The sequence below is a fragment of the Nothoprocta perdicaria genome, unplaced genomic scaffold, assembly GCF_003342845.1.
Source record: "Nothoprocta perdicaria isolate Ctin4 unplaced genomic scaffold, notPer1 scaffold_129, whole genome shotgun sequence".
NCBI lineage: Eukaryota > Metazoa > Chordata > Aves > Tinamiformes > Tinamidae > Nothoprocta > Nothoprocta perdicaria.
In genome coordinates, this window is record NW_020454416.1 from 536,420 (window position 1) to 561,113 (window position 24,694).

The 24,694-nt window shown below is 40.1% G+C and overlaps 1 protein-coding gene across 1 annotated transcript; it reads right to left on the bottom strand.

The window, feature by feature from the left end:
- Nucleotides 1-4,296: 4,296 nt before the first annotated feature.
- GANC (glucosidase alpha, neutral C) lies at nucleotides 4,297-24,026 on the bottom strand. The gene is made up of 22 exons (XM_026033453.1): nucleotides 23,972-24,026; nucleotides 22,447-22,555; nucleotides 21,553-21,680; nucleotides 20,840-21,022; nucleotides 20,549-20,597; nucleotides 19,056-19,122; nucleotides 18,380-18,476; nucleotides 18,076-18,256; nucleotides 17,096-17,249; nucleotides 16,296-16,531; nucleotides 15,053-15,179; nucleotides 14,025-14,104; nucleotides 12,884-13,027; nucleotides 12,377-12,473; nucleotides 11,916-12,017; nucleotides 11,445-11,688; nucleotides 9,775-9,839; nucleotides 8,671-8,747; nucleotides 7,398-7,472; nucleotides 6,191-6,304; nucleotides 5,657-5,769; nucleotides 4,297-4,494 (listed from the first exon to the last, which is right to left on the bottom strand). The coding sequence occupies exons 4-22, from the start codon at nucleotides 20,893-20,895 to the stop codon at nucleotides 4,335-4,337; spliced, it is 2,238 nt and encodes a 745-aa protein (XP_025889238.1). The 5' UTR covers nucleotides 20,896-21,022; nucleotides 21,553-21,680; nucleotides 22,447-22,555; nucleotides 23,972-24,026; the 3' UTR covers nucleotides 4,297-4,334.
- Nucleotides 24,027-24,694: the final 668 nt, after the last annotated feature.

A 24,694-nucleotide genomic window follows, 5' to 3' on the forward strand; every position in this document is an offset into this window, starting at 1 on the left:
GTGACATCGCTTTATGTGTAGAAATAAAAGCTCTCTAACACCCTGATTTTCTTTCATTGGGAAGTCTTAAATCACATGACAGCATCAGTGTTATTTCTGCCTGATGACACCAGTAGCTGGATGCTGCACACTGACCTTCCGCCCTCCCACTGGACTGGTTGCCAAAGCAAAGATTTTATGGGTTTGGTTTTTTTTTTGGTTGTTTGTTACTTGTTCCTCATTTATTTGGTTTACTCATTTCAAATCACAGGTGCAATGGGCAACATCTATATCTCAGTAGATCTCTCAACTCCATTAGGGCAATTTTTGAAGGAGCTAATAGAGTAAGCAAGATCAGGTGGCCTCCAGGAATGTCAATCCTCATGTTTCTAACAGTGGCCTAAATCCTTTTCTTTTTTCTTTTTTTATTATTAATACAAGCTTCTTGCACCACTACGGCGATGAGAAAGAGCCGATTCATCTGTTCTTGGAAGTAGGAAAGCAATTGCTTCACGATAGCTTATATTGATGACCTCATGATCACATTTTTGAGGATGGCAGGTCTCATATCTGACGTGACTGTGCAGGACAGCTTGGCACGCACACGTGTTGCGCTCTCCAAGATATTTCAAGAGTGTTCCTCAGTTTTAACCTAACGTGGCTCTTTATGGATTTGTGAGGGTATTTTCTGGACATCCCTGTTCAAAAACAACCTCTCCTTTTCTTTACTTTTACTAGACAGATGGTTTTACTCTTGTAAAGCTCTCTGTGAGAAGCAGGATATGCTAGTGAAAGAAAAACAGTGCCCTGAAGAAATGCCATTTACCACAGGGATAAATGGATAGACTGTCTACTATGAATACCAAAAAAAAATCCCCCCTTTTCTATTTGGAATTCAGTCGTCTTTTGTGATGCAATTTCTTATAGGTAAAAGTACCCAACACTTGATCTTGCTCAGACAAAGCACAAGTGGACTATATGGATGATAATGTTTGTATTTAATTTTTATGAGCTTTGATCTTTGGCTGATTTACTAACTGAATTCAATTTTACTTTGTGGCATAAAGCAAGTGTAAATGTATTTCTGGTTTTGTGACATATACAGAGAAGTATGAATGCTAAAAATGCCAATGTAAATGTCATTTTTTTTCAAAATTTAATTCCTCAGGACTAAAGAATAACTTTTAGGAGCTATTCAGCAACTAATTTCCATTGAAATCTCTAAAGCTAGGCATTTCATACCACTGAAAGTTTCATCCATAAGAGTTTACTATAGTGCAGATTTCATGTAGAAGGTCACAGCATAAAAAGCAGTCACATACTTTAATCAGACATATTTTAAAGAATAATACTTAGAAATTCTCTGTAATATAAGGAAGGTTGGAAGGAATAAGGCATGTAATTCATTTCACCGTTACTTTATTTCACTTTTGCACTTCAAAAATACCAGTTAAAATGTCTTATTAAAATGCTGTAGACAATCACACAGTCAGAACCACCATTATGCTTAAAAATAGGAACAATCATCAATTAAAGCATAGAAACCCGTAAAATAATAGGGTTTGACTCTCTCTTCACAGAAGCCTTAAGCCCTGTATGCTGAAAGACTCCTAGAGCAGAAGCTCACAGTGCCTCCTAGAAGGGTTCAAAACCAGCTCTGCAGCCAAAAAAAAAAAGGAACTTAGGGGTCTGGTGGGGAGAAAGTTGTACTCAGTAGTCAAGAGCAGAGTAAGCAGAGTTTGCTCTTGCACTTGGTATTTGCGGAAATCTGCCCTGCTGAGGACAAGCAGGAGCAGGTGGCAGTGACTGACTGAGCAGGCTCAGCAAGGGCTTAGTAAGAAGAGTAGGGCATGTTGTACAAGCGGACAGTTATGTTCCCTTTAACTGGCAAAAATCTTAGCCACTCCTCTACTCTCCAAGAGTCCATTTATTTACCTTTTTAGAAAATATATTGTTACTTTGCTGGAAAAAAAAATCTGCTCTTTTATATCCATAAAATCCAACAAATGGTATGCTCAGGCTTGACTTAAAGCAGAAGTGATTTAAAAATATTTGGTAACTATAGCAAAAGCAAAGGCTATCAAATTGTGGAGTGACAGCAGCCTGTGAGGAGAGATGCATCACACAGGGTAGTGGCAATAGGTGGGATGTGGGGGACATTGGCCTCTCAGGATGTGTGTCCTGGCCCCGAAAAGGGAATGAAGCAGCAAAGCAGCCCAGTTCTGCTTGCAGGGAAAGTGGGATTGTGAGGCTAAAGAGCATTTGGGTGAGTTGTAAGAGAATGGGGGGAATATGCATGAAAAGGGATGGTTAAATACAGAACTAATCCCATTAAAATAATGTTCTATTATAAGGAAAACCTCAACCACTTGAAGTTTCCTTTGCCTCAAAACCGTTTTCATTGCCAGCTACCAAACTAAAAGCTCACTTTGATTATAAAACTGACCTAGAGATTGCTAAAATATATCTAAATAAAACTGGAAGTTAGGAGGTAATGAAAGATATGGAAGAGCAGAGCTGGCCAAAAGCCCAGTTGCTACACCACTCTGGCTGTAAACAACGGGATTTGTGCATCCAAACACAAAAACAACTTATTCCTAAGAAAATAAATATTTTTATATATATTTAAGTTGCACTGGCAGGGAGGGGTGGCAATAATGTGCAAAGTGTTTCCCCAGCAGTCCTGCTGCTTCCCCAAGGCAGAATTGCACTTCTGTAAACTTGTGCTTCTTGAAATTCCAAACACCAGAGTTTCAAATGCAGGTGTCGAGAAGACTCCTCTATGTCCATACTTTTGCGTATACGGCTGGCCCTGCTTAATGAAACCCTAGCTTAAGTTCAGCCTGAGGTGTTAGCTGGCTGTTTACTTTCTTGCACAAAGTGCCTGATTTTGCACTGTCATAAGGACTGGAAAGAGGAAGTGCCTCTAATCCTGCTGGGTGGCTGCGTCTGGGCTTCTTTTCCCCAGGCACTTTGCAGGCAGAGCTTGCCCAGAGCCCAGTGCTGATGGCACGGTGCTCCCAACACTGTTTGCTGAACTGGCACAGTGCTCCCAAGGGCTCTACTCTATAAATGGTTGCGTTTTCCAGCCCAGGTTTGCCAACCAGCCACAACTTCCCCCACTCATCAAGTCAAGACTTCCTGGTGCAAGTGAAGGCAGAACTTTACATTAACATCCTGCTGAGCCTACCCCGGACCAGATGGTGATTATAATTCCATTACTTATTACTTTTGCCAACTACTGACTTGAGAAGAGCTACTCAAGTCTAACTCTTTTAAAAGAAAGACTAGAGGAAATATTAGTTTGCAGGGAGGGAAATATGTTCTTTGATCTAACCAGATTCAAACAAGCATTTTAACTCCTCCAAATCTATTTCCTTTCAACCTCTCATTGAATTCTCCGAAGTAGGTGTTTCTCCTTTCACTTGATTTGAATCTCCCAGTCAGCAGCAACACTCAGGGCTAATTGTTCCAGCTTCAACATGGATGTCTTTGTATCGTATGTGAAAACCACTTCTTTTTCCTTCCCATCTAAAGAGGACAAGAAAGTTTACTGTATTCTTTAAGAAGAATCTTTTTGAAACAGTTATGCACAACTCTAATTCTGAGATTTTAATTAATCTGAAAGATTAATTAAAAGCAAAACAGTAGTCAAATCTGCCCAGTGTACAGCTAAGAATGCAGCAGGATCAGAGACACTATTTCTTGTCTTCTGGCCTTTCAAACTAGGCTGGAGTACATGAGCTTCCATCTCACTATTCAAGGATTTTTCTGTGGAACTTGATCCTTGTTTCAGTAAAACTTACACTCCAAGGACCATGAAAGTCCTGAGCATTGACAGGTGCAACAAAGTCCATATCCACATCATTCCCCATGTGAAGATGTGAGGAAAAGCAGTGAGGGGTGACAGTCCCTCTGCAGATGTCAATGCATACCCCAATGGGATCCCTCACAGCTTTTGAAGATCCCCTCAGTTGGGATCTCCAGATGCTGAAGAACAGGAGAGCAATTTTGTTTTTTGTCTGTAGATTTCCAATTTTGGACTGGGCAGATTTAGAGACCTGTATTACAGAAAGACCATATGGTCCTTCCTTTTAAATGCTATCTCTGGGCATATGCCTTACAGGATGAACTTAATTAACTTATTATTTCTGAGACACCACTGCTGATGTATCTTTTACCTTATAGAACAAAATGTTCTTCAGTTCTGCATAATTAGTGCCGAGCAGCTGTTACCTTCTCACTAAATTCTGCCTTTGATACCCAAAAAGTAGCAAAGATGACTGAACAAAAATACTTTCTATGCTGTTATTAGCTCCTTTACAGAGCTGCCTATTGGCAGCCTTTGATGAATGTCACAAGTACAGGAGTATGTCAAACAATTGCAGTGAAATGGAGCATGGTTCCTCACCCTTTAAACGTGTTGTCACAGACATGGGTTGCTGCCCAAGTCCCAGAATTAGCACCCGTTCAACTACACAGGTAGTGCCGTATTGTCCCTTTTCATCTGTGCAGCTGAAAAAGGAAAATCAGTTCATATACAGTAGTCCCTGCCCAACAGCAGCAGGTCAGCATCATACAGAAACAAATACATAACTTGAGTCTCTCCCTGAAGCTTCCCAGTACTGTTTCTTTTCTCTATTTACCTTTCTCCTGAAACAGCTCTAATTTTCTCCCACTATCAGCCTTTTTTCTTTTTTCTTTTTTAAGCAGACTTTACAAAAGTAGAGGGGAGAAGAAGAAAAGTTTTCCAAGGCATCTTGTCATTTAGAAAAAAAAACACTGCTTTAACAACCAGGAAAGTTCTGGGCTTTTGCTAAATGCTGGTGTTAAAATCCCTTTCTGAACACAAATGTAAAGTTGTCTAATTTTAACATTTTTCAAGCAAGATGTTTATATCATGAATATAATTTATTTGGAAATTAATTTATTTTTAATTAAAATCTACCTCTGTTTTACAATCTTGCCAGAGAAAGGGATGTAAACTTTCACCTAAACTATCCAAACTAACCTACAGTTTTGCTCTGTGCTATATTTTGTAGTTTGAGTACCAATTACTGCATTTTTGAAGCCTGGAAGAAAAATACTTGTAAACTCATTATTTATGCACTGAACAGCCCCACAAACAATAGATCGCACTAGTAATTGTAGTGGTGATATATTTGAAATCTCTTTCTTTACAAGTAGCAGATATGAATATGTTTGGCTTTTAGTAGTTTCACCCAGCCTTTGAAGAGCATCCCCTTGTGCTTCTCTCCTCTCTTACATATTTTAACAAGATAGATGATGCATTTGCTGATGATTTTCAGACCATATGTAATGCTGTTTATGGGTTAGAAAGATACAAACACTCCAGGTGTTGCCTATTTGTAAGTCTCCCACTTATCACCCTTTATTTCTCCGATATATTTTATTCTTGTAGATGACTTTGAGTAAATCTGTAAAGCTGAGTAAATCAAAATAATATTACAACACTTGAAATGGTGTGTTCTCTGTCTAGAGTAATGCAGAGCATCCCTTTCCTATGCAGATTGATGAGAGATTCTGCCTGCTCAGGGTCTATTTAGCAATGGATGAGACTAACCCTCCTACATTTGTAAGGATGTCTAATGAGCTAGAAAAGGCATTTCCAATGATACTATGTAGGGTGGCTTTTGTTTGCAGCGGTTGCTGTTACCTGGAGGAGAGAACTTGCTTGTTGAAAGTGAATTGCCGGTGCAGGAACTGCTTCTCGTGGAGGTACTGGAATGAATGTCCATCATCTAGGTAGAGTTCACCTTTTGCACAGCCCTGTGACACACACCAGACGGAGGCCAAATTAACAGGAGCTTCTAGGGTTGAACAGTTAAACTCAAAATAGTGAGTCTCACTATATTGTAATGTTTTAGAGGGAACGCTTCTCTTTCTCAGCAACTTGAATCTCTGATTTTGTAAAGTGATGTGTGTGCCAGGTGACACCTCTTTTATGCAAAAGGATAGCTGTGGAAAGCTCTTTTTCTGCATTGGAGAGGATTTTCTCCTCCTTCCTCCAAGGAACTAGAAGGAGCTAGGAATGGTCAGAAAATGTTCTCAGTCTGAGGGAGAGAGGTGAGACCCCAGGTAGAAGGAATGAGAAAGATACACTACTGTGTTGATTGAATAGGCAGCTAGGATCTAAAAAGGACGGACAGGATGAAAGACAACTTTGTAAAGGAAAGTCATCCCAGAGTACCTCTGTGTCCAGGGCCACATGGAGTTCATAAGAAATATCTATCATCCATTCAGTGGACTTTCCAGCTCTGGTTTTCAGAGGTATCACAGTTCCCCCACGCTGGAATACAGGAATCTGCCAATAATAAGTTCATATAAATTCATGTAAGCTGACCAGATAATTGATCGTACTTATAGGAAAAGTACAACTTACTCTTATCAAACCTCAGAAATGAACTTTTATTGCGAGCACATAAGGAAAACTATTCAGCTAATAATGATTAACTTGACCAGGGTTAAGCTAATCCTAGTTAACTTCCTGTATGAGTTGAAGCCAAAGCGTCTCTGTTTGGAGAAGTCACTCTTGCAGTGTCTCACTCCTGCTACTAGGGCACACTAGAGTTCTGCTCCAGAAACAGAGGAGATGGTGCTTGGGGAGGGCGGCTTCCTGAGGTACTGCAGTAGTTACAGTGCGCAGGCACTGCAGACCTAGGTCCATCTGGGTAACTGTCTTACTGGAGTGGCTCTCATAGCACAGCCAACAACACTGGCAGGCCAAGGAGCTTCTCAGTTGCTAGACTTGCTGAAAAACTTGATTTACTTTGTGCATTTTGATCAAACATTGGCACTGCAGACTCATAGACTCCTAATGTGGAGCCTTTTGATGCTCAGTTAGTAGAAAATTGCTCATTACCCTTTTCTACCCTGTTCTGACTCCACACTGAAGTGTATCCACACACAAAAAAGCAGATTGTCTAGAAGTGATAATGCCCACATCCACTCAGCTGCAACTACTTTATGCAGACATGTCTCTGAGCATTTTTGAAAAATTCTGCACTTTGAGAAAAAAAAAAAGGTAAACTAACCCATTCTAAATCTGCTGGGGAATTAGTGCAGCTGAGTAGAAATAAACACCTGGGCTGAGTGTGACATAATTTCTGTGTCTAGACAGGCCCTGACAGGTCACTGAGAGGTGTGGCAGGATGTCATTGGTAAACATTTTAACCATAATTAACTCGTCTTTCAGCTGCCTGTGCTCTGCAAGTAGCAGCAGTTTTCAGTTTCAGAATGGTTTTGTCTAAAGGTAACACAGACACTTCTCTCTAAAATCTGTTTTATATTACAGTCCTACAGGGAAATTGAAACGTCACTTTTCAGATTTTTGTGTGCTCTACAAAAAAGCCCATTTTATCTTTTCAGCTCAGTGAAATTTTAAAACAAAAACATACGTTCTCCAGTGTTACTGGGATCTTCAGAGGGCCTGATGCTTCCATTCGTTTAAAAGTCCTGAAATCATACCAAATCTGGGAGGAAAAAAAAAAATGAAGAGAAGATTGAGCCCAACACATCTGTGAAATGATCTGTTCCCTTTCCAGGGGTAGCTGCTCTTTCACTCCATCTTGTACTCTCACTAACCCTACCAACTTTGAGGTGCAAGAAGTTGCATGTACTTTTGAAGTATATTGAGATTCTGAAGAGAAAGAATAAAATGTCAATCCTGAATCAAAATTAGGCTGTTCTTTTCTACAGCTTGCATACACCTTGTACATCTTAAAGTACAGTGAGGTGCCAAACAATGACATAAAATAATAATAAAGATACAGAATAAGTTTATTGCTACTGAAATGAAACTAATAATGCTGCTAAAGCAGGTCACACAAACACATAATATCCAGAACTTCCCCTGCATCTCAGTATCTCCAGACTGAACTGCTTTATGCAGTGAATTCTCACAGGGATACTGCTAAAACTACTTTTATTAGCTAGTTTGGACAGTCTAGTCCCTCCTTTCCTTATATTGGTAAAGGAATTGCTAGTGTCCTTGGCTGCACTAGCACAGTCTTTCACCCTCCACTTTGCTGCTATCTGTCATTTGTATTTAGAGCTGAATTCTCATTTTCCTTGGGAAATATATCCCAGATTTCTTCCCTTCCTCCACCTCGCAGCTGCTGAAACAAAATGCAGCAGTGGATCACAGTGCCATCCTGTGGATGAATAACTTGACTTCAGAGAGAAACTGGTCTCTCTACAGTGTTTCCTATGCATCACCTAGTCTACTGAGGTTTCTATTTCTTTGTTGTAATTTCTCTTTCCCCAGCTTCCCTCTGGTTTTCTTACGAATGTCCCTTCAAAGATCCCTTTTCTTCCATGCGGAAGTGAAGTATAACCATAAGAGAAAATTATGAAAGAAAGGAAATGACAATTTATTCTCATGGGGTTTTGGCCATTGCAAAAGAAGTGGTGAGCCTTGAGGGGAAACTTAAATTAGGGGAGAGATGAGATCTGTGCAGCAGTTCTTGGAAAAGCAAGAAAGCAAGTCTGCTGTGAGCCAGGCCTCCAGATGGAAGTCCAGGGCAGTGGACTATGATGGGCCCAGGACAGCTATTACCAGCATACAACAGAGGCAGCACCACTTAATGGTTATGAGCTGAGGAAGAGGGAGACTGCAGCATAAAATGTTTCTTTGGTTGAACAGATGAGCAACTTCTAACTCAGTCTCACCTCCTCTGGCCCAGGAAACAGAACGCTCACTGTCCCAGCATCTTGCTCGGTGACGGGATGCACCAGCAAAGCATTTCCTGGGGAAAAACACAAATGGCAGAGAGTGACTGCTGTGGTCCTTAAGGCTGCATCTTAACAGAGCAGTAGCTGTGTGCTCTGGCGCTGTCAACCTCCCACAGACACTCTGGGGGGTTGCCTAGCCCATGCCAGGAGCTTATGTTTGCTTTCTGTTGCAAATGAAGAAACACGTGAAGGGCTGGTGGCTGCCTGGGTCTATCTGGCACTAGGAGGCAGCTGGGCTACACTCCACACCCTGAAGCAGGAACACTCTCGTGGGTCCCTCCGTCTGAGATACACTGTCAGTGTGTGCTTTGCTTGAAAGAAAGAACAAGCTCTTCTAAAGAAAACAGTAGAAAAAGGGGCTGCCCCTGTCAGAACAAATTCTGCTTAAGCATATAGCATGGGATGGCTGCACTTGACTCCCCAAAATACACTAATGTATATAGATTCCACATTACAATATCTACTTTGAGAAACTTTGTGCCCATGCATGATGCAAGCTGAGCTTCCAATCGAGTCTTGTGATGCTTTGCTTCCCTCACTGGAGTCTGCTACTCTCTCCTGCCCACCTTGGTCAGGAGACACCAAGAGAAATAAATGCCCCTTCATTTGAAAGTTAGTAGATGAAAGAAAGTAGATGGCACTCTTGAACCCATGGGTGAAAAGAAAGGAAAAGAACCCCTTCCTGCTCCTCTCTTTCTTTTCTTAGAAGCTGAACATGCATCCTATAAACACGCTTCTCTCCTGAGCTTAATTTCTGAAAGCACTGAACTCAGCAGCCAGATGTATCGGAGTAAAAACAACCTGCTTTGAATGGTAGTTTGCTGTTGTCATTCCTGAAGCAGACTGTGGTCTTGGCTGCTACAGTGAATTTCCATCTTTCAGGTCAAAATAATGGCTGTTTTTTTTTAAAACTGACTAATGTGACTGACCTCAATTTTTGCATCTCAGATGACTCCTATTTTCAAAGTGCTTACAAGTCATCTGTGACAACCAGGTTTCAAATTATCTTAAATTCTGGACAATGAGGGGTCATCTGCTTACCCAGCATATACTCGTTGTCCACACTGAAAGTGTCTATGTTCCCTGGAAACTCTATCCAGAGAGGCCTGTAGAAAACAAGATAGTGGAATTTAGTTGGTTTCTGTCCTCCCACCAAGCTGTTTAAGGCCTTTTCAGGCTCCATTTTCTCCCTCTCCAATGAGACACAGCTACCAAGGCTTGAAGATTAGGCAAGGTTCTTATTTGTGCCTTGAAGGGCCTATGTTAAGATGAGAATTCCTAATGCAGTGTTGGTTAAGTCAGTCCAATATACTTGTGGTTTGACTTCCTGCAGCCTCACTTTTTTCCTGCCTTCTTCTCCATAAAATTTTGCTTCTTCTAGCAAAGGAGAGCTGGACAACACTTTCCAACACAGTCTATCAGCAGTGCTGCTTTGATCAGTTGGTCCATGAGGGACAGTTCTTCCTGCTCTCAGCAGTTCATTTCTGCTTTTACAGCAGGTGTCTCCTCTTGGTCACAGACTGAAAAACCTGCACCAGAAGTTGAATTTCAAACTTTCTCAAAAAAAAAAAAAAAAAAAAAAAAAAAAAAAAAAAAAAAAGAGGTAGTGCAATAGCCATCTTGTTGCAGAAGAGGCCTTGTACTTTTCTGTTTGAGAGTTTATGATAAATAATAGCTTGTTCTGACAGAGCCAGGGTCTGCAGTCCTTTCCTGGGTTTTCTTGCAAACAAAGTCTTGCTCACCTGTTTGTGCCCAGGCATCCAGTACTTTATGACAGCTCTGCTCTTAATTTGCTTGCTAATGAGGCACATTTTCCACACTGTTTGTCTCAGTAAGTAAAACAACCCGCTTTCTCTCTAATTATGTAGCTATTGCAGAAAATTCAACATAATCTTGGCTTCATTTAACCTTGTGGGTCAACATAGGCTCCATTTCCAGAAAGACAAGAAGCCCAGGCTGAGTGTCAGTGTGCACGTCAGGGGCATCTGCACCTATAAATGTGCAGTATCTATACACTGTATCTATAATGCAAACCATATTCACAACTCAGGCCACAAAGGCAAAATAGGGTGCAAAGGGACAGGTCTAGGGCAACCTCAGAGGCACAGCAATATTAGGGAGACTGGTGATGTTCATCGTTTTCTGAAAGGACTGGTACATTTGATTCCTCTGAGGCACGTTTCTAGAAGTCAGAGAACAGCAGAAAGTTCATTTTCCAATTTTATTTCTGCTCCACATCATTTTCTACTAAAAAAATAACAGTATGAAATGCTAAAAAGATAAATCAAGTGAATGATATAAGCTTTTTATAAGAGTAATATTTCAGTAAAAATAAATATTTTCATATAGGGCAAAAAATGACCTTTATTATTTTAGGTCAGCAAGTTCAGACTGTGTTAGCACTGCTGAAATGCAGGTTAGAATAATGGATAATATTCGTTATTATGAGAAGCTCAGACAATGCTACTTTAAACATGTCTGAGATCTTGTGTGTGCAATGTTTATTGAATCAGTGCATTCCACCTATTTGGAAAAAAAAATTATCCTACAAGAATCCTACTGAGGCTTGCAGAAAGCAAGAAAATATACTTCAGTTATTTTTGTGTTTGTTTCTGAATATTTAAGTCATGAAAGTAAGAGCTAGGAAGTCACTCGGAGGAGGAAATTAAATTACTGAAGATAATGACTAAAGTTCCTGAGCAACCTCTTACCTCATAACTGGTTCAGCTGCCGTGTGTGCCCGATAGAAGAGTGTATAGAGGTAGGGCAGGAGCATGTAGCGCTCTCTGATGGCTTCCCTGATGATCTGGGTGTTCTTCTCCCCAAAGAGCCATGGTTCTCGCCGCTTGCTCTCCATGTTAGAGTGGCCTCTGAAGAAGGGCTGGAAGGCTCCAGCTTGATACCAGCGAACAAGTAATTCTGGTTCTGGGTCTCCGATAAACCCTCCCACGTCAGCTAGATATTGTGTGGACAATAAAAATAAATAAATAAAAAATCACATATTTTTGAAATTTTAGTGGAGAAGGGAGCCAGGTTGTTGACTTCTGAAACCTTTCTGTGAGACTGGAAATGCACTGGTGTGTCAGAGCTTTTCACCATCTTTGTTTAAACCTATCTGGGAATACAAACATGGTGGAACTGTTGGTCTATTCAGACTGAGGAACTTCAGATAAACGCCTTACCTCCACAGAATGAAATGCCTGCTATGCTGATAGTGAGCAGCATCGGAATGGAGATTTTCAAGTAGTCCCACTCTGCTTTGTTGTCTCCTGTCCACACTGCCCCTGAAAATACCCATTTTCAGGATTACAGAGTGAAGCTGTGTGTACAGTTCAGCTTATATTTGCAGTTAAGGAGAAAAAAGAAGTGATGAACTACTGTTCATTTCAACTGTTTTACTTCATGCAACATGTTCCTGAAATATCTGATAAAAGCTGCTGGTGATGTGTCACTGGACACAGGCTGTTATCCTGCTCTTAACTTGCACACGTTCTGCCAGCCTTTCCTGAGACTTTGAATGAGTTGCCTGCTTATGAGCTAGCCATTTCAGTATTTCTAACACAGTTTCTGTCCTCCTATGCATTTCACTACTCGGTACCCAGCTTAACAAAACAAAGCACTAGAGACAGCTAATCTTGCTTACCATACTTTTGTGATCCAGCAAAGAAAGATCGGGTGAGGACAAATGGTCTCTCTTTTCCCAAAGAACGTTTGATGAGTCCATCTGCAGTTGCCATTTGCTGAAAATCATGAGGATAAATGTCAGGGACACAAACTCTCTAATTAGGTTATTTGCTACGCCGTCTTTTTATCCTTCCCAAGGCAGGAAAAATAAGAAATATGTATCCACAAATAGTAGATATTATTAAAGGTACATATTTTTACTAGGATGGATTTGAGCAAAATAAATTGGTAGTTATGGCTAAATAGCTACAGCTAATGTCATTACACCATTTCTGCAGGGAAGGACTGAACACTGTTGCGTTGTCCTGTGATCAGTCACATAAGAGCGTGTTTCAAATGGAGCAGTACGAGCACAACAGACTCCTGCTCTGTGATGGAGACTGCACAGTACCTATTTGTGCACAAACACAGTCCTCATCACACCAGAGATGCAATGTAGGAGGCCAGCTGTCCCCAGGCACTTTACCTGGTAGAATCCATAGAGGTTGTGAACCTCCCGGTGCTCCCAGCTGCTGTAGTGCACAGCGTCCTTCTGCATCGTTAGCTCTGCCCCTCTGAAGACCGAAGGCTCATTCATGTCATTCCACGCAAAGAGGATATTAGTTGACCCCTATAACAGACAGGTGCAAGTAGGACATAACAAACCTGCTGCCATGACCTGTGTGTTCATCTCTAGTGGCTGGCAGCCAGCTTGGGCTCTGAGTAGAAACGGCAGCAGGACATGGTAATGACTCTCCTGGGGTCACTTGGGAGGGATGACTGGCAGCTTTTGTTTCTCTTGGTGGTCCTTCACTCCAGGATGGCAGTCCCCCAAATCATGTGATTTATTTGCAATTCCCATAAAGCTGACCAAAGCTGCTATTCCTGCCTTCTGGTGATGGTGAAAAGGCAGAGGGTGAGGGAAGATCAAAAGAGAAGTATAAGAATGGCATGTGCAAAAATCAGAAAAGGCCAGAAGAGGAAAAAAAGGACAAGAAAAGCAGCATAGGAAATGCCATCTTACACAGCAGGGAATGATTTTAACTCCCTCTACCACAAAGCAGGACTTCAACATAGGGAAGAAAATGGGAGGTTTCTGGCAGTGTTCAGTCACGCACTTTCAGGAGTGGGTGGGAATGCTGGGAGGTAGGTGAGGATGGAAGGAAGCTAGAGTGGTGTGATTGGGAGGACTGCAATCTTGTCTCCAACGCCTCAGAGAATTTATTCAGAGGTCACTGAGATGGGAGCAGCTATGAAATCTTTCACATTCCTTAATCCCACTTCACTTCCTGTATACTGTTAAGGCAGAAAAAGAAAAAATGGATATGGAGCTGCTGTATTGGATGATGAGTTGCTAAAATGCTTGTATGCTGCCCATTACGCTGCTGCAACTAGGTGAGCAGTTTCAGTGGTGGAATATGGGTCAAAACTTGCTTAGTGTAGACAAGGCCATAGAAAAAAATCTTATCTAGTACCTCAATTTATCAAGATATAGTTGTATTACTGTACTGTAGAAGAAAATAAAAGCCAAGAACTTGTTTAGCCAGTAGTTTGTCTTCTCTCTTTCTCACTTTTCTTCAGTTTAAGCCTTTCTGGGATGTTTAGATCAGTGCAAAATAAGTACAAACCTTGTATGTTTTGAAGGCAAATTGATCTGCGTACCATTTTCGCACTTCAGGATTGGTGAAATCCAGATAACAAGAAGAACCTGCACATTCAGGATATCCCAGTTACTGACCTGCTTTTAAAAACGTGCCTTGTCTTTGCATCTAAACACACTGGCCGACAGATACGCAGCAATGCTGTGTGCATGACTGTGGCTGTGATGAAAGCTCAGGAAGAAATTGTAAGGCGACATGGAAGTCAGTATGCCCTTCACCACGCTCAGCACACAAACACAAACTCTGGAAGTCTGAAAAGCTCAGCACAGTTTGAGCACGTTTGACAGCAGTTCGAAGTATGCTCAGACATAAAGCAGGGAGCCAGAGAGAAGCAGAACCCTTTGTATTCTGCTCTCAGACAGGAGAGTGCCACTCAGAAGCTGAGTAACTATGTCCTGAGTTTCATGAGGGAGCTGCAGATGCAGTTCTATGCTCATACATAGGCACATGCAGATTAAAAGGGTAAAATTTAAACACTGCCATACTACTAGAGGTTGTAGTATATCCTGGACTTTTCCCATTTTCTTTGTCATTCCTTTGCTGTGACTGCATGCTTCTTGGAACAACCTCCTTTGTAAAGCACTTTGAGATCGCCTCATGAAAAATAACATATAGAATCACTGCAGTATCACTCAAAGACATACATTATCAGTATTGTATTTCCTTTAACTACATTTAGCTTATATCAGTTATGTTCACTGCAACAAACTATACTTTTGTTAGCCAAGTTGAGCTGGGGAGGAGGTATAGCTGTTCTGCTCAACAAACCCAACTTCTCTTGCTCTAGACACTGGGGTTATGTGCAGAGCCAACAGATACAGGAAAATAAGTAGTTTAGTGGAAACGGTGAGCACATGGACATACAAAAAGCCAAAGGAGCCACAGGGTGTGCATGGATTGTAAGAAATTAATTCAACTTGCTTGGGTCCTGATTAAAATATTCTGCAAGACTTATACAATATACAGCTTGAAATATAGAATAGAAGGATTCTTACCTGGCCAACAGATGCCCTCAAAATCTTGTCCATTTCTGTCTTTCACAAAATATCCCTTGTCTTTGCCCTGTGAGTACAGGGTGTATGTGGGATCAACCTTAATGTGGGGATCTACAATGACGACAAGCTGCCAGGGTAAGAAAATGCAATGCATGATAAGCTTACACTGTACTGAGTACTCCAGTATGAGTTCACATCTGCTAAAAAGCAGATAAAGGGTTTATCTGGGCTAAAGAAGGTAGCTCTGTCACTAAGTTTAGAAAGCAGTTACCAGTACTTGTGTATATGGTACTGTACCTATGTAAAACAGATGAATTTGCAAGGAAATGAAATAATGCTTAGCTCTCTAAAATAAGGAAACAACAGAACGTTGTTTCAAGGGAAAGTACGTACTCCTGCCCCCTAAAAGCTATATTTAATTCACTCTCATATTCTATGGATGGGAAAATATATTTATTTCTCACCTCAGCAGTGATGTCTGTGACTTAGATCATTTGCCTTAAGGCTTTTAATATATCTTAGTTTGTATAACATTCTGAACTATAGAAACTATATAGAAACTATAACAGTTTCTAAAAAATGAACAAAAAAAAACATGCAAGAACTGTATTTTGCAGTATTATCTTCTGCTGCTATTAACTGCTCCGCCATAAGGTTGAGGACTATAAAACTCAAATGCTGTTGCAACAGTTCTCTGGCTGCTGGCTTTTGGCCAAAGCATTCAAGCATTCAGTCATTTTACAACTTTTGGATTTTAAATGTGTACATTTCTGTAATATCTCTGTAATTCTACAGCATTAAGAGAAGAGTCTGTGGGAATCAGTCCTATCAACATAGTAGGCAAATCCCAATTAATAGAAGCAGGAAATAAAAAAGTACTGTTAATAAAAAAAGAACCTGAAGTTAGCAATTGCCAATTAGCAGTGGGGAGAGTTCACAACTTTAAGTAGAAGGATTTTCATGGGGCTTATCTATCCGTGACAGGACAGGGCTGCTTTTGTATGATGCAGCTTCACATATATTAAGTTAGGATATAGAACAAACTATTGAATAATATAATGACATGAGGAGTTGGATTAAATGAAATATTTTGCATACTAGAAGCATCATAGACTGTAACACAATCTAATTTATCCTGCTGTAGTTAAACTGCTTCTAATATTTGAACTACCTTGCTTAAAGCTAGATTGAGCATCTTCACACTACAAGAAAATACTCTCTTCCTTGCTGCTATATTATTTACCTTGCGTTTTTTCTTCCTGAGAAGTTCCTGCATCCTTTTGGGGTTCTGGAATTTCTTCTTGTCCCACGTGAAATACCTCTTTCCATCCGTGTGCTCAATGTCCAGCCATATCATGTCATAAGGAATGTCATGTTCATCAAAGCCAGCATCTACTGCTTTGACATCTTGCTCATCCTCATAATTCCAGCGGCACTGATGGTAGCCCAGAGAAAAGAGGGGAGGTAGGGCTTGAGTGCCTAGGCAGAACATATGAATAAAGACAACAGTGTTAAGTTATAATAATAGTGGATTATATCCAGTCTCTGGAATTGTAAAGTTAACTGGAGAGCCATGATTAATATGTAATCTGTCTACAGCAGGGGAATGCTGGTCTAGATTTGAGTCTAGGGAACATCTTCTGTACTCAAGTGGCTAAAGCCTAGAAATAAGCTCATAACAAACATTACAATAAGGGCAACAGTCATAGACAGCAGAGAGGACTCTAGAGATAATGTAAAGGTGTCTCGATCATGACCAGGAGCTCTAATCCCCAGTGTTTCCTCTGTTCCTGTAATAGAGCAGTTTCAGAAAAACTATGCTGGCTTTTCAATTAGAAATATGGCGAGCTGCAGATGCTATGAAAACAGGCTGAAAGCCTCTGTTTTCACAGAGCTTGCAGTTTGCAGAGCAAACTGCAATTTCAGAACAACCAGTCGACTGCACATGATGGAGTAGGTAAACATTAAAGCCCTCCTCCTGTTTCTCAGAGAATTTCCTCAATGAATGTGCCGTGCTCTCTCTTCAATTATACGAACTACTACCTGTCAGTTGTGCAAACTGTGTGAAGACATCAAAAGCAGTAGGTCCCATCAGCAGGAAAACATCAATGATCCCACTCTCGGACATCCAGCGCACGTCGGTTCGAGGCACCACCCTCTGCTTAGCAGTCTCTGCGGTGGATCTGGAGGGCAGGTGCTTTGAAGGGAAGCAAATTAAAGCAGGATTGATCTCTCTATCAAATGTTTGTTCAATCAAGATACACAGCAAAGGTGGAAACTCAGGAAATTCTATGAGTAACTTACATTATACTTGAAGTTTATTATATATCCCTCACAAATCCTTTATCTTGCCTAATGCGTATCTGAAGTGCGATTTGTAGTTAATTAGAAAACAGATAATGAGGAACACGGTAAATAAAATCTTCTGTGTAACTTGCTTAAAAATTGTGTATTGTCCGTCTGAGCTTTAAAATCAGGAATCATAGAGAAAAGGAATAATTTTAATCATATAATTGATTATTAGAATAAAGCAGGAATTTAATTTTTAGCAGATTTCATATATTTGTATTTCAGGAGGTAACCTCATCTCCTGAATTCTTTGTTTCTTGAAAGTCAGCTGCATTCCACAGAAGAAAATGAGCCTGCTGAGGAGAAATGAGTGGCAATGCCAAGAATTAAAATTTCAAAAAACAATCGTACCAAAAGATAATCAAGATTTTTCTTAGCCTTTTTTTCTGCCTGCTACATCCACTTGTACACTTTCCTGCTCTACTGTTGCATATTTCCTCTCTGCTTCCTCTTGTACACCTGTTAAGATATAGAACCTATATTTGCAATTTGAAATAATTTATTTTGTTCTTTTCAGAGGCGTAATAAAATAAATGTAGCAGTAACACAGAAGAGATTGACAATGCTTTGTTAGGAGAAAGATTTATCTACAAGGATGCTGTCACATTCCTGTGTCCCTGCCCTGCAGTCCTCTCTTTTTCTATTGAATTCTGTGGGTCATGGGCAACTCTCACCTCAGCTGCTGCCTTTGTGCTAATGTCCACCAGCGTTTCCGATGAGTTCAGCCAGAAGATCCCAGAGGTTCTGTTAGGCTTGTGGGCTAAGAGAAAGGGCACTGAGCCATAAATGCCTATTTTGTCATGTATCTTATGGCCAAAGATATCCAGATTGTAAAGCCGGTAGGCATCACCATCACTGGAACACACAAACAGATGAGTTATGTGTAAGCATCTTGCACCAGGCCAGTCTTAGCTTTCATTCTGCCAAACTTGGTGCATATTCTGTGTTGTGGTGGTCTCTTGTTTGCCACCTCTTTACCTGGTGTTTTTGAGGAGGAGTGTTTCTGTATGTTGTGGTATTCCATAAACATGCTCAAATCCATGTAAAGAGAAGTCCAGGCCTATAGAACTAGGGCCTATAGAAATCAGAAAAGACTAATTAAATTAAAAGACAAGATCATGGAGCTCCATTCTCAGGCTTAGATGAAAGCAACAGAACAGAACATCTTAACTGTAATGAAAAAAATAGTAATTTTTAAAAATTTATTAAGCAGCTGTTTAACTCTTTCTTTTAAATTCACATTATTACTTATGTACTGTACTCCTTATCTGCTTAAGGAGATAAAAAGAAGTGAAAAGTGACCCTCAATTACATGGGTTTTTGTTTGTTCTTTTTCATAAACATAACAAAAACCCATGTAATGGAGAGTCACTTATTTATTGTGTTTTAAAACTACTTAAAATTACCTTCAGGCTCTACCCCACAACCTGTAAGCCAAGTTGTGCTGCACAGTGGTACAGCAGGATGGTTGTTAGAGTCCGTTGCCTTTTTCTAACGCTCACCTCTTCTGGCTCAGCCAGAGGAAGAACCTGCACAATTGTCCCTGCCAGAAATCATCCTGCCACATGCCTGAATTGAGAGCAACTTTTGGCAGGTGTATACACAGTTATACACAAAGCAGTAAAGCTGTTTTCAAAATGAGACCGAGACTTACCATGGGCTTTGATGTCTAAAAAGCTGCCAAATTTCTCTTGCCAGAGACCCAGGTCCTCCTGGTTATCCTACATGAACAAAAACATATAATGCTAGGAAATGCAACTACTCAGGCCATATGCTTCCAAAAAAAAAAAATCTTTATTCAGATAAATTAACTGAATATTTGTTCAGATATAGTTAGTATATATGAATCCAAAATGCTATTTGGGTTTTGCTGCATGAATGTTATACTGTAGAACTGTCAGGCTACTGGAGGGCAAGTGTGTTCTGCTACAGCAAAGGAGAGCAGAAAAGTAAAAACTGAGTTCCTGAACTCTGAACATAAAATGAATTTCAATGTAATTTATCAATTGGGCTGTTGGTTTCTCTTTGTATAGATTTTTCTGTGTGATTTTAACTCCCTCCCTCCTGAAACAGTTGCCAAACAAATTAGCTCTTTAGACTTTCCAGAGTCCTGTTTGCATAACTGATACTTTCAGCTTCCCTCAAAATTTAAACCTTGTGCCCTGTTATTCACTGTCCTTAAATTTCAACTTGTTGCACTCCCTCTCCTACTTGACTTTACTAATTTTATTTCAGAATAGGTGGACATGGCCTGGCCAGCAGCGTGACTGCCCCAGAGCAAGCACGCTCTGTGGCAGAGTTCATATGTAAGTGTGCTGCAGGCCAGAGCTGCTCCTGCCATTTACAACAGCATGGCAGAGTAACAGCCACCTGCTCAGCAGGGGACTAAAATTACATCCTGCACATAACTCAGGCCACTGAGAAAAATGGTATGTGTCTTTATGCACTGCTAGCACTAGATCTTTTTTCGCAGAGAGTCTTACAGTAGGAGTAATCATGCACATATGTGGAAATGTATCTTTGGACTAGGTATAAAACAGTTCTTTCTTTTCAAATCATCCTTGCAAGGAAAAGAGAATTTGAAAATGAATCACCAAGAAGCTCCCTGTTATGCATCTACTTCAAATTAGAGAGCAGAGATTAAGAAGAAAAGAAAAACCTAAATAAGAGCCAGATCTACCCAATGCTCTCAATAGCTTCTGCTACACAAATAAACTTTAATTCAATTACGAATTTGGCAAAATATTTCAATCTGGAATATGAGGTCCTCTTTGAAAGTCACTGAAAAAAATGATTAGGCTAAGAAAAAAACTACCTTTGTTATGTAAGAACATACATACACGGAACATCCAAACGGGAACACCTGATGTGGGACCCTCAACCACATTCAACTCTCCTACAAAAGGATGACTAGACAGACCACAGCACACTAATAAGCTCCAGTAAAAAAAAATGAAAATGAATGTTGCAATTTGGGTTGTGATGAAGATGAAGTCACTGCTATCTGTTGCATTTTAGTGTGGCTAGCCTTTGGTTTGGCTGTTCTTAAGTACACTACCAGAGAATTCATGAACAAGTCATTCTAATAAATCAAGGTTCTTTTCTATAAAATATTAATGCCAGAATCACAGAGTAAGTATAGGTTACCTTAGAAGAGTCACTTGCTGCCTTCTCTTCGTTTTCTGCTGTAGTTTTTCTAGTGAAAACAAATATATAAAAATAATCATTTTACTGACAATTTAAGGGGGCATTTCCAGCAGAAAATTCACAAAGCATTATGCATTCCCTTACACATTCTATAGCAGTTTTGGTGACTGTTTTGAAAACTAGCATCATAGTTGAGAGCTCTAACTATCAAATTCTAATAGTCAAATTTTAAAAGTAAATGTAAAAGACCAGTACAACCAGTACTTCTACTGGGATACAAAGATTCCATACCCATCACTGGGAGGTGGTTGTAGGTGCTCAAAATATAACAACCCATTGGAATTCATGCTCAGGAGAATCTCATCCTTGAACCGTAGCTCAATATGGAAGGGGTTTGCTGTGACTTGAAGCTGGTACTCCTCATTAACACTCTTCAGCACCAATATACCTTCTTCTTTATGGGATGTAGAGAGCCTGTAATTGAAAATCAATGACAGTTTTCAATGAATCGGCAACAACCTACTGTAGCTAAATATCAATTTAAAACAAAATATGGGCTGAGAATATCTGCATACATTACAAAAAGCAAGGCTCATGTTGAGGCAAATACTCCCAAAATACATGCTGTGCTCAGGCTCCACTGCAGTATGTGGCTACAGACCTGCCTTAAACATTTTCTGAAGTTTGCATTCCTTTTACATTGATAGAAAATGCTTTAGATAAAATTATGCATCATAACTGGTAGGTTATTTTTTCCCTAGGACAAATAGCCTAGTGTCTAATGTACAGGAATATACTTTCTCCCTTGTAGTTAATATGAATTTTTGAAAACAATTTCATGCATTTTTTCTCTTTGTAACATATTCATATTGTAGAGAGACAACTTTAAGTTCAGCACAAATGAGAGGCAACAGAACATATATTTGAAAATGCAGCTGTATAAAGTACTGATATAAATCAGTTATAGCATTATATATCAGCTTAAATCATCTTTCATCACTTACCTCTGGGTGGTAGGTTCCCGTATGAGAACATCAGGAACTTCATACCTCGCTCTGAGAGGAGCTGCCTCATTGATTTTAAGCCTGAAAATGTTGCCCTCTATTTCACAAATTTCTACTTGTAGAAGAACCTGGAAGCAAACACGTACACTGGCAATGATAAAAAGACCAATTTACTTTTCAACTCGAAGTCATCAGACACTCACTGTCTGAAAACAAAAGCATGTCTGCTTTCTTACTTAATGCATGTTAGTATTGCAGCATAATGATCATCATCCATCTGAATGTACAGGAGCTTTATTCCTTCACCTCATTTCCGAGTACCTTAAAGCTAAGGCAAAATTAGGCCTTTTTTTTTTCCAGTGCTGAGTGTGAGAGGGTGAGGATCATCAAGAGGGACAGAAAATTGAATTCATGCAGTCTCTGTCCTGTGATGGCTAGAGTATGGAATGGGAGTGCTATAGCTCCAAACTCCAATAATCCAAGGCAAGTTTGGGTTATCCTTTCCCTAGCTAACTGCTATACTGTTAGAGAAAGGGAAAACACTCCTCTTGCTGGATCTCTTCATCTCTTCTTACCTGTGCACCTATTCTCCCCAAAAGCTGCTTTTGCAAACACAAGAATATGCAGGCATGGTTAGTGCTAAAAGCAGGTGTTGGTATTCCATTACGTAAACCATTTGACAAACATTTTGGAATAGTGCAGAAATCTCCAGACCAAAAAGGATATCTTTATGCTGATACTTAGCATCATATTAGAAATGTATTATCAGACCCATTGATAATAATCACTGCTATTTCTTTAAACTTTCTTGTAATAGTTGAGTCCTATCAAAAGGCAGTGCTTAGGCTCTGAGGTCATAGGTGTAAATACTTTCACAGGAAGGTGAGATCTCACCTTATTATCCTCATGAATAATTTGGAATTTGACATTGTCATCACTTAATGTGACTGAATCCAACAATGCTCTATAGGAGGATTTTCCAGGCTGTAGAAGTTTCTGACGCCTGTCAAGACAGAAAAGTAATTTTGATCTCCCTAGCTGTTGTGGCTTAAATCACACATTGGCATACAATAATAGATTGCATTTTTTAAAAATGACTCTACCTTTATTTCAAACACTAATATTATCAGTACTTCAAGAAAAAAGGGAAAAAGAGGAATATGGTTCTGAACACCCATACTTATGTATGAATAATAAGTAAAACAGAGGGTTTTGCTACTGACCACCACCCTCTGCATTTTTTTTTCTTAAACAGTAACAGGTTTAGTTCAAGTGACCAACTAAATACTAAGTTGTCCAGTTACATTGTTTCTTTCTAGGACTCCAGATATTTCAGCTAAATTTCACAACTATTTTCACTTTCATTCATATGCTACTGCCTGGTTTGCAGCACTCTCGTGAACAGTATCTACATTCTGTGGTGATGAGGCAACTTGTGTTTGTAAATGTTAACTGCCCAGATAGACACTCCAGTATATTCCTCTTCATAGCACATTCTGGAGACCACAGACCCCCAAAATGCCTTTGTTTGTGCCACATCTACTGGTGGGTCTGTCAAAACAAAAGCAAGAACTGAAAAGGGAGATTCGCCAAAGACTGGACAGGCTGCTACTTTCATTGCAACTTTAAACCCTAACGATGTTTTTAAGACAGACTTCTAGAAAAAAAATGACTTTTTCAACTGTTTTGAGAATGTTTTTTGCATAGCCAAGGTTTTATGAAATTTTCAAATGTGTCTGAGGATCTTAAATGCAAGTTTCTTTATCGGTAAACTGACTTTGTTTCCTTCAAAACATAAATTGCACAAATGCAGGCAGATAGATACAGGATTGAAAAAAAAAAAAAAAAAAGAAAAAAAGATGCTTGTGAGCTGTCAACAGTGGAAAGTTCCTGTTGAGAAATCAAGAAATCATTTGTACGTTACAATGGTGATAGAATGAGAGATGGGTGATATGAAAACAGGAAGTGAGTCCTGCTCCCGCTAGCAAAATGGTATTTTGGGCTTTTGAATGTAATTTTAGGTTTGATACTGAACTTTGGACAAGATATTTGCTCAAATGTAGTGTAATCTTGTAAGTTGTTGTCACGAAGTCTGGAGAGCAAATGGCAACAATTTTGAAAGGCCATTTCTCTTGAGATTTCTATCATTTTGAATTTTAGATGTTTAAAGTCAAGCAAATAAATATTTTAATTCTATCTAGAATTAAAATATTGTAGGGGATTTGTCAGATGAGAGGGCTGACAGTTTTGGGAATTTTAAGAGGTTTTGGATACTGCATGTTTAGAAGTAAGTGAAATACTTTGAAAGGTACATCCTGAAAGTAGAAGATTGGTATGATTGAAATGAATGTGCAACTACTTCTGATGACTGCCAGTATGACTTTTTCTTTTTAATCTACACTGTAATCCTTCCCCTTACCTGTAAAAAGCAATCTGGTTGCATTCCTTAAACTTGCTTTTGTCCACAGCCTCCTCCTGGACACTAGAAAGAGCAGAGAATAAGAATGTTTAAATGCGTTCAGCAATTGCCTGTTGAACGATTAGATGGAAGAGCCCAGTTCAAGAGTGGTGAGAATTATGGATAGTACTGCTCTGACATACAAAATGTTGAACTACTGTTTTTGAATATGTGAGTTAGTTCTTACAGATTTAGCTCAGAAATAAGACGCTTTGAAACTTTGAGAGTTTGGGCAAACAGCTGAATGTGTGATAAACAGATGAACTTCAGTGCAGGCGACTCCTTGGAGCCTTGTGTTTCGCCTTGGGTTTTATGTTTGGAGTCCTTCCAGTTCAATATTCCGTTCTGGTGAGTGGAACGGAGGAGTGGGCACAGCTGACAGAAGAGCAGCAGCTCTGCTCCCACCTCCTGCATCTGCAGCGGGACCAGGAGGCCGGGAGGCTGCTGGGGGGGGCCTCTAGATTTACTAGAAAACTGTTCATTTTGGGCTCGCCTGATAAAACAGGACTGCGGGCAGAGCCCAGCAACAAAGCAGGTCTCGTGGCGCCCGGCGCTCAGGTGCATGCGGAGGAGAAGGAGGTTCCGAGCGCCGCGGGCGGCTGCTGTCACGGACGGAGGGCCGGGCACCGAGGACCGGGCACCTACAGACGTGCAGCCGGTGACGCCGCACATGGCAGCCACGAG